We start from the raw sequence: 12,540 nt of genomic DNA, 5'->3' as shown, positions 1-12,540 counted from the left end.
AAAGAAAGATTTCTAGGCAGCCTTCAGATTAACTAATACAAAGCTGTAACATCTACAATGTTTTTCCAGACCCTCATATCCGATATTGGCATGCAGTTCAACAGAACCTAACTTGGCTGCAATAAGGGACCAGCCCGGGATTGGATACCATCCTATCACTGAGCACATACAGTATTATTACAGTTATCACCCACACCAAAGCAATTATCCTAACATCCTAACAAACCCATATAAACACACAGAAAACATGCAGACTTCACATAGAAGGCACCCCAACTGGCATTAAAAATGAACTAATAAACAAAGCAAGGTGGCAATTATATAAATACTAAATTATAATTAAAACATTCATAGCAGTAAAAAATGAAAGCAAATGTTAAACATTAAAGCACGTTCTTTAGTGTCAGTGATTGCAATGGTGTAATTTTCAAAGAAAGTGTTTCAAATGTAAAATTTAGCACAGTTATTTTGATCAAGGTAATTTCACACAACTTTGGCTTATTTCCCATTATGGTTTGGAAAGAGCTTCTCCTCAAAGTGCTTAATATCAATGATTCCTTGCTCCTTAAACAAGTTTCAAGTTTTAACATTTAACATACATATTACACATATTACTACATAACTGAGTGTGTGAAAGCAAAAAAAAGAAGCCTCACTAAAAATGTGAAAATGTTAAAATAAAAAATGCTTTTTGGGCTATTGTGATTGAGAGATGAAGCTCATCAGCATAAAAATTTGACAGAATGCCTAACAGATCTCCAAAAAAAAAATGTCCTGAACTACAGTACAGCGTCACACTTACAATGCCTGATTCAAAGCAACATGGCCACATAGAGAACACTGACGCTGGCTTTCACTCTAACCAATTTCTTATATCACCGAACAATGACTGCCATGTCATTATGTAAATACAATCATTTCTCTGAAACACTTTGTTTTCCTATCCCCAAGGCACACTTGTCAATTGTAATACTAGATTCTTGGCTGGGTTGGTGTGGGTGCAGCACGAAATGGTAGAGCAGAGAAAGAGAATTATAAAAGCTGCAGAATAAAAAAGAGGAATACAGTCCTGAATGAAGACTGAAACAAGTCCTGCTAGTTAATCACTACTGGGACTATCTATCCATGATCTAAACCCTTAGGCCCATTGTGTTTACCTGACCTAGAAAGACAGACATCATTCCATCATGGAGCTCATTGATTCAGACACACAGACACACACACACTGTATGTACATCCAGGAAGCATTCAAGTTCAAGTTCAACTTTGCTATCCTAACACTGTTTGGAGAAATCCTAAAGATGCACATGTCATCTGCATTATTAATGTTTTGGGTAACTAATCTTATTCTTCAAGTTAACTCAAACACATTTAGATGGTAGGGGCAATCTGGGCTCAGATCTCGTGTTCACACCTTTTTATTCTTTCTGGACATTTTCCAACTCAAAATTATAAGCTTCACTGCCACTTTTCTCCTTTCTACTGTTCTTCAGTATTTAAAACATGGAAATTTGTGATAATACTTGCTGTTTCATAATTGTTATAAAAAAAGTCCAGATCCTACAATAAGTCATGTTCTGAAAGGCTAAGGGTGTTACATCTGTTTAAGAGGTCAGTTAGAATGAAAAATAAGGATAACAGTACTGGGACTACTACTGAAACAAAAAAATAAGAAAACCTGCAAAACTAGATCACCCATGTCACCCTAATTTTTGCCAAACCTGGCAGACATGGCAGAAAACTGGCCAAGTCTGCTGCATCTGTAACACACATGAATTATACTTTGCATTGTTATTATTAATTAATTAAGTAGAAATAGTTGGTCATTGAGCTGATTCATGCCCACAGAATACTAAACATGTAACTGAAATCTTACCTTACATACTGTAAATTAAATAAGTATGAGACGTTTAAGGACTACCTGAAAGAAAGTAACAAACTAAACACTGAAGCCCCTACTGTTTTAGGATAAAATGAGTGTCTTATCTAAGCAGTTGCCTGACCACCAAAGATTTTACTCCACAACTGTTTCTGCTAGCATCAGGACACTAAAACCAAAGGGGTTCTAATGTCTATGCATACCCAAGGTTCTCCATTTCACTGCGGTAGCGCTGCTCCGACACTTTGCTCTTGTGCTGCTTGCTCTCCAGGTGAAGCCGGAACTCTGTTTCTTCACTGGCCCCAGAGTTACACATTGAGCAGTAGAACTGGCCGCTGGGAGTTACGCACATTGCCAAATCGCGAGGGATTCGCTGCCGTGGCCGAGGATTGTAATACGGACCTGGGCAAAAAATATTAAGAGAAAAAATGTAAACAACTATTAAAATCACAGCTGTTTCATTATCCAAAAATAAATGTTATGTTATATACTGTGGTACTGTGTGTGAATACCTTCATAATGTTTTACAGGTATAATTGTTTCACATATTTGCATAAGTAAATAATATTAAGTGGCCAATTGAGGATCATTGATGGGACCAGATCAATGTTTTGAACGTTGTCTAATGCTATAGCTGCTCAGTTACACACTGCCTAAGTAAGGCTGCTTAAAGCATGTTTATTCATATTCTTCTTATCCATTATCAGCTAAAAGTCAAGGGAACATCAAGCCCAAGGCAGGAAGCAACCCCAGATGGACAGCCAGTCCATAACAGGTCTAATCAAGTTGGGGGGAACCAAAGGACCCAAAGAAAAACCTAAACAGGCACAAGAAGAACATGCAAACTCCAACAGGTAGTGTCCAGACAAGGGGATAAACCCAGAACCCTAGAGCTGTGATATAGCAGTGCTAACATACATAACATGCACTGCCTTAGAAAGCAAACTGGTTATTAAGGACCTAAACTATCCTGCCCACTTTTCTCACTCGATTCTTCTGGCAAATGGTACAGCACCATTAGCATTCATACCAACAGACTCTAGGGCAGTTTATATATCTTAAGGCTACTGAAAAACCAGTTATAATAAGAAATACTGTGACATAAAAAAAAGAAAAAATATTTACAGTACTGTGCAAATGTTTTAGGCTGGTGTGAAAAAATGCTGTAAACAAAGAATGCTTTCAGAAATATAAATAATGATTGTTTATTGTTATCAATTTACAAAATGCAAAGTGAGCGAACAAAAGAAAAATCTAAATCAAATCAATATTTGGTGTTACTACCTTTTGCCTTCAAACCAGCATCAATTCTTATAGGTTCACTTGCACAAAGTCATGGATTTTGTAGGATTATAGTCAGGTGTATGATCAACCAATTATACCAAACAGGTGCTAATAATCATTAATGTCACACGTAGGTTGAAACACAGTCATTAACTGAAACAGAAACAGCTGTGTAGGAGGCTTAAAACTGGGTGAGGAACAGCCAAACTCTGCTACCAAGGTGAGGTTGTGGAAGACAGTGTCATGTCATGGCAAGATTGAGCACAGCAACAAGACACAAGGTAGTTATACTGCATCAGCAAGGTCTCTCCCAGACAAAGATTTCAAAGCAGACTGGGGTTTCAAGATGTGCTGTTCAAGCTCTTTTGAAGAAGCACAAAGAAACGGGCAACATTGAGGATCGTAGAAGCAGTGGTCGGCCAAGAAAACTTAGTGCAGCAGATGAAAGACACATCAAGCTTATTACCCTTCGAAATCGGAAGATGTCCAGCAGTGCCATCCGTTCAGAACTGGCAGAAACCAGTGGGACCCAGGTACACCCATCTACTGTCCGGAGAAGTCTGGCCAGAAGTGGTCTTCATGGAAGAGTTGCAGCCAAAAAGCCATACCTCCGACGTGGAAACAAGGCCAAGTGACTCAAGTATGCACGAAAACACAGGAACTGGGGTGCAGAAAAATGGCATCAGGTGCTCTGGACTGATGAGTCAAAATTTGAAATATCTGGCTGTAGCAGAAGGCAGTTTGTTCGTCGAAGGGCTGGAGAGCGGTACAATGAGTGTCTGCAGGAAAACAGTGAAGCATGGTAGAGGTTCCTTGAACGTTTGGGGCTGCATTTCTGCAAATGGAGTTGGAGATTTGGTCAGGATTAATGGTGTTCTCAATGCTGAGAAATACAGGCAGATACTTATCCATCATGCAATACCATCAGGGAGGTGTATGATTGGCCCCAAATTTATTCTGCAGCAGGACAACGACCCCAAACATACAGCCAAAGTCATTAAGAACTATCTTCAGCGTAAAGAAGAACAAGAAGTCCTGGAAGTGATGGTATGGCCCCCACAGAGCCCTGATCTCAACATCATCGAGTGTGCCTGGGATTTACACGAAAAGACAGAAGGATGTGAGGGAGACTACATCCACAGAAGATCTGTGGTTAGTTCTCCAAGATATTTGGAACAACCTACCAGCCGAGTTCCTTCAAAAACTGTGTGCAAGTGTACCTAGAAGAATTGATGCTGTTTTGAAGGTAAAGGGTGGTCACACCAAATATTGATTTGATTTAGATTTCTCTTTTGTTCATTCACTGCATTTTGTTGATCGATGAAAATAAATGATTAACACTTCCATTTTTGAAAGCATTCTTTGTTTACAGCATTTTTTCACACCTGCCTAAAACTTTTGCACAGTACTGTATATGTACAGTGCTTTGCAAAAGTAATCAGACCCCTTCACTCTTCTCACATTTTGTTATGTTGCAGCTTTATGCTAAAATATTTTAAATGCATCCAGTATTTTCCCCTTTATCAAACAACACTCAGTACCCCAGAATGACAAAGCGAAAACAGGATTTTAAAATTTTTTGCAAATTTAACAAAAGTAAAAATCTAAAACATCAAATTGACAAAAATATTCAGACCCCTTACTATGACACTTGAAGTTTAACTCAGGTGCATCCCATTCTAATGATCATCGATGAGATGTTTCTATGCTTTGTTTAGAGTTCACCTGTAATCAATTCAATTGATTGCACATGATTAGCAAATGTACACATCTGTCTATATAAGGTTCAACAGCTGACAATGTGTATCAGAGCAAAAATCATATTCATTAGATCAAAGGAGTTACCTTAAGGACTTAGGGATAGGATTGTGTCGGAGCACAGATCTGGGGAAGGCATTAAAGGAATCTGCATCATTAAATGATCCCAAAAGCACAGTGGCCTTAATGTAATAGGTTTGGAGCAACCATGACTCTTCCTAGAGCTGGTTGCCTAGCCAAAATTAGCAATTGTGGGAGAAGAGACCTGGTAAGAGAGATGATCAAGAACCGGATGGTCACTCTGGCTTAGCTTCAGAGAACCTGTATGAAGATTGGAAAAAACTTCCAGATGGACAACCACCACTGCAACACCCTTCCACTCTGGGCTTGTTGGGAGAGTGGCCACAACATACATGAAAGTCTGTTTGGAGTTTGCAAAAAAGCACCTAAAAGACTCTCAGATTCTTTGATCTGATTAAACCAAGACTGAAATGTTTCATTTAAATTCTGTGTCATATCTGGAGGAAACTAAGCATTACTCATCACCTGGACAATACATAATGCTATGGGTTGTTTTTCAGCATCAGAGAATGGGAAACTAGTCTTGGTTGAGGGAAAGCTGAAAAGAGCAACAATATCATTAATGAATAACTGCTCTAGAGAGTTCTGGACCTCGTATCTCAAGGGCCGAAGGTTCACCTTTCAGCAAGGACATTGGCCTTAAGCACAAAGCAAAGACAATACAGGAGTGACTTAAGATCAACAGTAAATGTTCTTGAGTGGCCCAGCCAGAACCTAGACTTGAACCCAATCGAACATTTCTGGAGAGATCTCAAGAATAGCTGTCAACCAATGGTCCCCATTAAACCAGACAGAGTTTGAGAGAATCTGCAGTGAAAAATTTAAGAAAATCTCCAAATTCAAGTGTGTGAAGCTTGTCACATCATACCCAAAAAGACTTCAAGCCATAATTGCTTCTAGTAATTGATGAGTAAATATTTTATTTTTTTATTTTTAATAAACTTGCAAAAATTTCTAAAACCTTGTTTTTGATTTCTCATTCTGGGGTATTGATTGTTACTTGATTAGGCAAAAATGTATTTAAATTATTTTAGCATAGGTCAAGTCAAGTAAAGTGGCTTTATTGTCATACCATCCATACATAGTATTGCAGTGGTACAAAATAACGTTCTTCAGGTTCAAGGTGCAACATACACATAAACACAGGACAACTGCAAGACAAGTGAAGAACTATACTATACATTTTAAAATGTACATGTTAAGAGACAGATTGTTACACTTGCACTAGTCCATCTATCTCTGTATCCCCATTCTGAAAACTAACTCATCCCGATTGTTGATGACACCTACTACCATTGTGTCATCAATAAACTTAATGATGGCGTTAGTACTATATGCAGCCTTACATTCATGAGTTTTCAGAATGAACAGAAGTGGGCAGAGTACCTAGACCTGGGGGGCACCGGTGCATAGTGTGATGGTGCTGGTTCTGATGGAGACTGTCTGGTATCTCTCTGTCAGGAAGTCCAGTTGCATAGGGAAATGATGCAGCCTAGCAGACTCGATATACTTAAGAGCTTCTGAGGGATGATGAACTGAAGTCCACGAACAGTATTCTGGCACAAATGTCTCCTTCGTCCAGATGGGACAGGGCCTGATAAAGAGTAGATGATATGGCATTTTCAGTGAAATGGTCCAGGCGACAAGCAAGCTGGAGAGGGTCATTTGATATGGGAATTCCAGCTTTCAAGTGTCCCAACACTAGCCTCTCGAACAAGTTCATGATGGCAGGTATGAGTGCAATAGTCATTGAGACAAAAGACAGATGACTTCTTCAGCATGGGTTTGATATATATATTGTGGCAGACGTCCGGATCCCTTACCAGGCTGGGACGCCCTGAGTATGGAAGGACTGGGGGGAGAGTAATTTCAAGATCATTTCTCCCTGGGACTGACAGAGGGCAGCCCCTTTGGTTTCCTGCTGGGCCATGGGTTATAAGCATGGAAGCTCAACCCTGCCAGAAGAAGCTCGTTGGGCACCTGGAGTCCTTCCAGATGCCCTATAAAAGGAGTCAGTCACTGCCACTCAATGGCCAGAGTTGGGAGGAAGAAGACAAAGCCTGAGAAGGACTGGCGGCAAAGAAGGGACTGTGCTCTGTGCTTTACTTAGTGCTGTGGAAGGCAATAAACTGTGTGCTGTGTGGCAAAACCTGTGCATCCTGCATGTCTGTGTTGGGGTAATGGGAGCAATATATAAAATATCTTCAGAAAGTACCACCTCCAAGTATATTTTATTGTTATACAACAGTGAATACCTCTGGATTAATTTGTTATTCTCTTTCTTTTTTTTTTTTTTAAAGTGACCAACAGAGAAAGATTCTTTAATGTCAAAGTGAAAACAGATCTCTAAAAAGAAATCTAAATCAATTACAAATATATAACAAAATAATCGATTGCATAAGTATTCATGGCAAACCTAAATCATCACTGGTGCAGCCACATGGTTTTAAATGTCACACAATTAGTTAAATGGAAATCACCTGGGTGGTGTTTCAGTTAATTGGAGTATAAAAGCATCTGATCTGGTAGGCCCAATTTGTGGTGAACCAGTATCATGGACTAAACTAAACAAAGAATACAAAAGAACACTACAAACAACTCTGTGAAAAGGTGATTGAAAAGCCAGAGGTCGGAGACAAGAAAATATCTAAGTCACTGAATATCCCTTGAAGTCAAGTTAAATCAATCATTAAGCTTTAGATAGAGTATGGTGCAGCTGTGAAAGTACTTAGAGCAGGCCATCCAGAAAAACTGAGTGATCATGCAATAGGAAGACTAATAAGGAAGTCCACCAAGAGACCTATGATGAAGGAGTTACAAGTTACAATGACTGAGATTGAAAAGACTGTGCATATAAGAACTGTTGCTCAGACATATCCACCAGTCAGAGCTTTATGGCAGAATGAAAGAAAAGACCACCATAAAAAAACAAACATGACATCTTGGCTAGAGTTTGTCAGAAGGTACATGGGAGACTCTAAAGACACATGGAACATGATTCTGTTGGCTGAAGAGACAAAAATTGAGGCCAGCAGACTAAAATTTATGTTTGGAATAAACTAAACACTGTACGTTATCAGAAAACACAGCATTCCCCCCATGAAGTATACATTTTTTTATGTATACATTTTGTGTGTTCATCTTTGTTGATATTGTATTAATGTCACTGTTCTGAGGACACAAGCAATTAAAATTTTCATTATATATACTATATACACTACACATGATAATAAAGTTGAACTTCACCAACCGCATCTTTGAACCATTGATTTCTGAAAAAATAATCATGACAGGCAGGATGTACGATAAAAGCACTACCATCATCATCAAGTAAATCATAATTTAAAGGAAGGACAGTATATAAGTAGACAGCACAGCCATACAGTCAAGGCATTTTGCTTTCAGATTTTAAAGCACAACATTTGCCATTCTGTATTCCAGATTAAGTACCTTATAATATTGAAAAACTATGACTAGATCAGATGATTCAGTGCTTTGACTCAAAGCACCTTTATTTACTTGAAGCAATGAACAGTAAATAAATGAAAACTGGATAAACATTTAATCTCAACTTTCTGAGAAACACCTTGACAGGATTTTGCATTAACTCTCCTTTTGCTAAGCCTGTAAAAAACTTGGCTAATGCACGTGTAGAAAAAAGGACCCTAGCAGGCAGTTGGAGGAACCCTTGGGAAGACAGACAAATCAAGTATAGTGTTTGGTTACACTAAAAGAAGTGTTGCACATGTCATCAGGAAGATGAAAGTGATGTTACATTGGAAAGTACTTACTTCTAGGAACAACTACGCACAGAGGCCAGCAAGCTGCGTCAGTAAACTGCGACATGCTTTTAGTCAAAGAGCTCCAGCACTGCTTAGGCATCTCCAGCACAGCTAATGGAATATTTCTCTAACTTCGTGGTTTCATTTACTCAGACAGTTATTCATGTAATGCTAATGCCTGCAGCATTGTCCACTCTTTAATAATTCAGCCACAGTACTTCCTGTGTCTGACACCAATATACATGTCTACTATCAAATGTTATGCTGCATATTGTATTTGAATGTTCTTGTCATGTACTCTGCTATCTTTTGTTACTTTTTTATTGTATTCTTATTTGCTTCAAATGCCTTTTCTATTGCTATTTGCTTTTTAAGGTGCTACAGTATATTAACTAAAGGTTATGTGATTAATAGAAATGTCAAATCTAGCCCAGAATTCTCACATTACACTGAATCTGGTAAGCTCTAGCACCAGGCTGTTATCACTAGAGCTGCATTATTAGCAGTGAATATATTTGAACTTTCACAGTGAAATTGCCCAATTTGGCAACTTAGTTTGATGTAAATAATATCACAAGTGAGGCAAGCTTTAGCTGCATCAGACTACACAAGCAAGGGTCTCTCTGTGAAGTTTATAAAGCATTGCTTTTCAAGTTGAGGTTTAAGTTTATTGTCATGTGTATGTAGTACAATGAAATTCTTACTCACCTATCTCCTACGAACAATGCAATAAAAGACACTCGCAAAGAAAGAATCCATAGCATCTTATCTCAGCTCATCATTTTAAACCACTTTTCCTGGTGAGGGTAGCAGTGGCAGGAGGCAGCCCAGACTTCTCAAGCTACAGAATACAGCTCTTCATGGAGAATTCCCAGGCATTTCATACCAGCCAAGAGATAAAATCCCTACAGCATGTCCTGGGTTTGTTGTAAGGTCTATGCCCAGTGGGACATGCCTGGAGAAGCTTCAGGGGAAGTCTCTCAGTTCGCATCCTTTTGACATGCCATAACCACCTCAACTAGCTCCTCTTGATGCGGAAGGAGCAGCAATTCTATTCTGAGGAAAGATTCATAGAGTGTCAGGTCAGCAGCTCTATGAAGAAAGCTCATTTCAGTCACTTGTATTCTTGAGCTCATTTTTTCGGTCATTACCCACAGCTCATGACCATAATTGAGGACATGGATGTAGAACAAGCATTAAACCAAGAGTTTTGCCCTTAGATTCAGGTCCTGTTTCACCAACATGGACCGGTACAGTGCCTGCACATGCAGCCACTCTAGTCCGCTTGTCGATTTCTCACATTCCCTTCTTCCATCACTTGTGAACAAGATACTTGAATTTCTCCACTAAGGGAAGCTTTCCCCCTCTCACATGCAGAAAGCATTCTTTCTCTAAAGAGAGAGCACCATTAACTTGAAGGTGCTGATCCACACCCCTGTCACATCACAATCAGCAGAAATCAGATAAGACAAAGCTGGAAACATCATTTATAAAGCAATTATTTTAATCCCTAGCCTATTAAAAAAAAATTAAAAACAACTTTTCAGAGTCCACAGGGTTGAGGAGTTTTTTGTAAGTTTCACTTCTACCGCTTGATAAATTCCCCAGAAGAGATCAGCACCTCTCCATCCCTGCCTTGAACAATTTGGGCAAGGTCACACCCTTCTAAGGCATTGAACAGTGTGCCAGAATGGCCTCAATCCTATTAGATCATCTGTCTTAGTGGCCTCTACAAACTCTGCCCATGCTCAAGTTTTTGCTTGCCCAACCAATTTTGCTGCAGTCCTCTTAGTTTTGTCAGCACCTCTCAACCAAGTCAGGAGATTCCATAGACATCATTTCCCCAAAGTCCACCTTCTTCAGTCTGACAGTTTCCCTCATGTCTGATGTCCACTGTTAAGTCCTTGGGTTGCCATCATGAGAGGCAATGACTCTGTCCTATTGTCTTAACAATATTTGTCCACACTCTTCCAGGCCTGCACATGAAACACCCTTCTGTCTCTGGCTTTCCAACTTTAACAAATTAATGTCCTGTTAACAAAAATAGTAACATTTAATGATGTGTTCGTAAAGACCATCTTATCATTAAATTTCTTACTCTGAAACAGTACCTACACGTTATGTTTTTCCCCATGTTTTGTCTTCTGTGTCATATAAGTCACTTTGGATGAAGATGCCTGGTAAATACAAAATGTTCAACTAAGTGTGATGCTTGTTTTGCCTACAGCTGGCATTTCCTCCTTGGACCCAGGTGATCAAAAGTCATAGACCAAGATGGACTAGAGTAAATATGGACTGACAATAACAAGAGATGCAGCAAAGATCTGTTGCAAACACCTAAGAATAGAAAAACTGAAGTGATACTGATAATTACACACAAGGTGGCTACTGCATTTCTAAACATTTGTCAATGACGTACTTTGCAAAAGAAAATCAGGGCATGAAGCAGGGGTACATAGAAGATATGTTTGGTATTTTTCAAGTCAAAGTTATTTCTTCACAATCATGGTATTTATTAATCTGCCATACGAAATTGCATTCTAAAGTGAAGCATATTTTATAAATAAAAAATAACATTTTAAAATGGGGATAAATGGTTCCTGGGACCAATGTGAAAAAAGTGAATTTATCCATTAGGCTTGGTCCAGGAGACCACCGTGCCTCCATATTTTTGTTCCAACTGAATTTCTTCATTATTTGCTGATAATAAAACTTGCTATTGAATTCTGTGGCTAGTCAGTGATTTCATTTTGCCATATTATTTCAATCTTATTATTCTGTTTTGAGAATATTATCCAGATTATTTTTAGCCTGAAGCAGATTAGTAACTTTCTCTCCTTCCCTTCTTCCATTTCTTTCCCAATATTTTAGCTGTTGCTTCATGAAGAACACAAATGGCTGTAAATGGGATCATGTTCGATGGTGAGATGTTGCTTAATTTGCCATTTTCACCTCACTGTTAATTAGATAGATAGATAGATAGATAGATAGATAGATAGATAGATAGATAGATAGATAGATAGATAGATAGATAGATAGATAGATAGATAGATTATATTTTATTTATTACATTTATTATTTATTTATTATATTTATTATTATTATTTATTTATTAGAATTCATTGTCTCCAGGGGAAATTAACATTTTACAGAAACATCTCAATAAATAAATAAATAGATAGGTAAATAGTTAAAAACAAACAACAACCCCCACAAACACACATAAAAATTTAAAAACGTCTGGCTTGTATCACAGAGAGCTGCTGCTGTCAATAACAAGCCTGTAGGTGGAAGTAATATGAGGATAGACCTGCTAAAATTGATCTACAGGTTTATATTTAAAGTCAACGATATTTGGATACAGCAGGTCCAGCTTGTAGTGTCCACAAATGGAACATGCCTGACTTGTTTGAAGCCACCAGCATTTAGAATGTTTCATCGATAAGATATTGGTACAAACTGAATTATTTCTGTTGTTGAGTCAGCCAGAATGATGAAACTTATTTTCCTGGATAGTGACATGGACATATTCAATTTGCAATTCAATGTCTTGATCACATTAAATTGTACTGTGCTCCCTTTTACACCATTGCACATTCACAAAAATCTCCAGTTCCCTCCTGCTTTTTCCACTCAGTCTGATGATCCCAGTCCAACATTAAAACAGCATCTGAAATAATATGTGTAAGCCGTTTATCCATAGTACCCAAAAAATCACAGCACCTGAACATGCCATACCGTGCTATGAGGCATAAA

General features: G+C 38.4%; 1 protein-coding gene across 2 annotated transcripts in view; it reads right to left on the bottom strand.

The window, feature by feature from the left end:
* zmat3 (zinc finger, matrin-type 3) overlaps window positions 1–12,540 on the bottom strand; it is a 149,677-nt gene that overhangs the window by 103,742 nt on the left and 33,395 nt on the right. For both annotated transcript variants that reach the window (XR_007934285.1, XM_028792136.2), the window contains exon 6: window positions 2,083–2,281. Coding sequence is in view for 1 of the 2 variants with exons in the window: in XM_028792136.2 (XP_028647969.2) it covers window positions 2,083–2,281 (199 nt within the window). In the remaining variant the exon portion in view is untranslated. The remainder of the gene's footprint in view (window positions 1–2,082; window positions 2,282–12,540) is intronic.

This window comes from Erpetoichthys calabaricus, chromosome 2 (genome assembly GCF_900747795.2).
Source record: "Erpetoichthys calabaricus chromosome 2, fErpCal1.3, whole genome shotgun sequence".
Lineage (NCBI taxonomy): Eukaryota > Metazoa > Chordata > Cladistia > Polypteriformes > Polypteridae > Erpetoichthys > Erpetoichthys calabaricus.
This window is presented reverse-complemented; position numbering and strand designations above follow the sequence as displayed.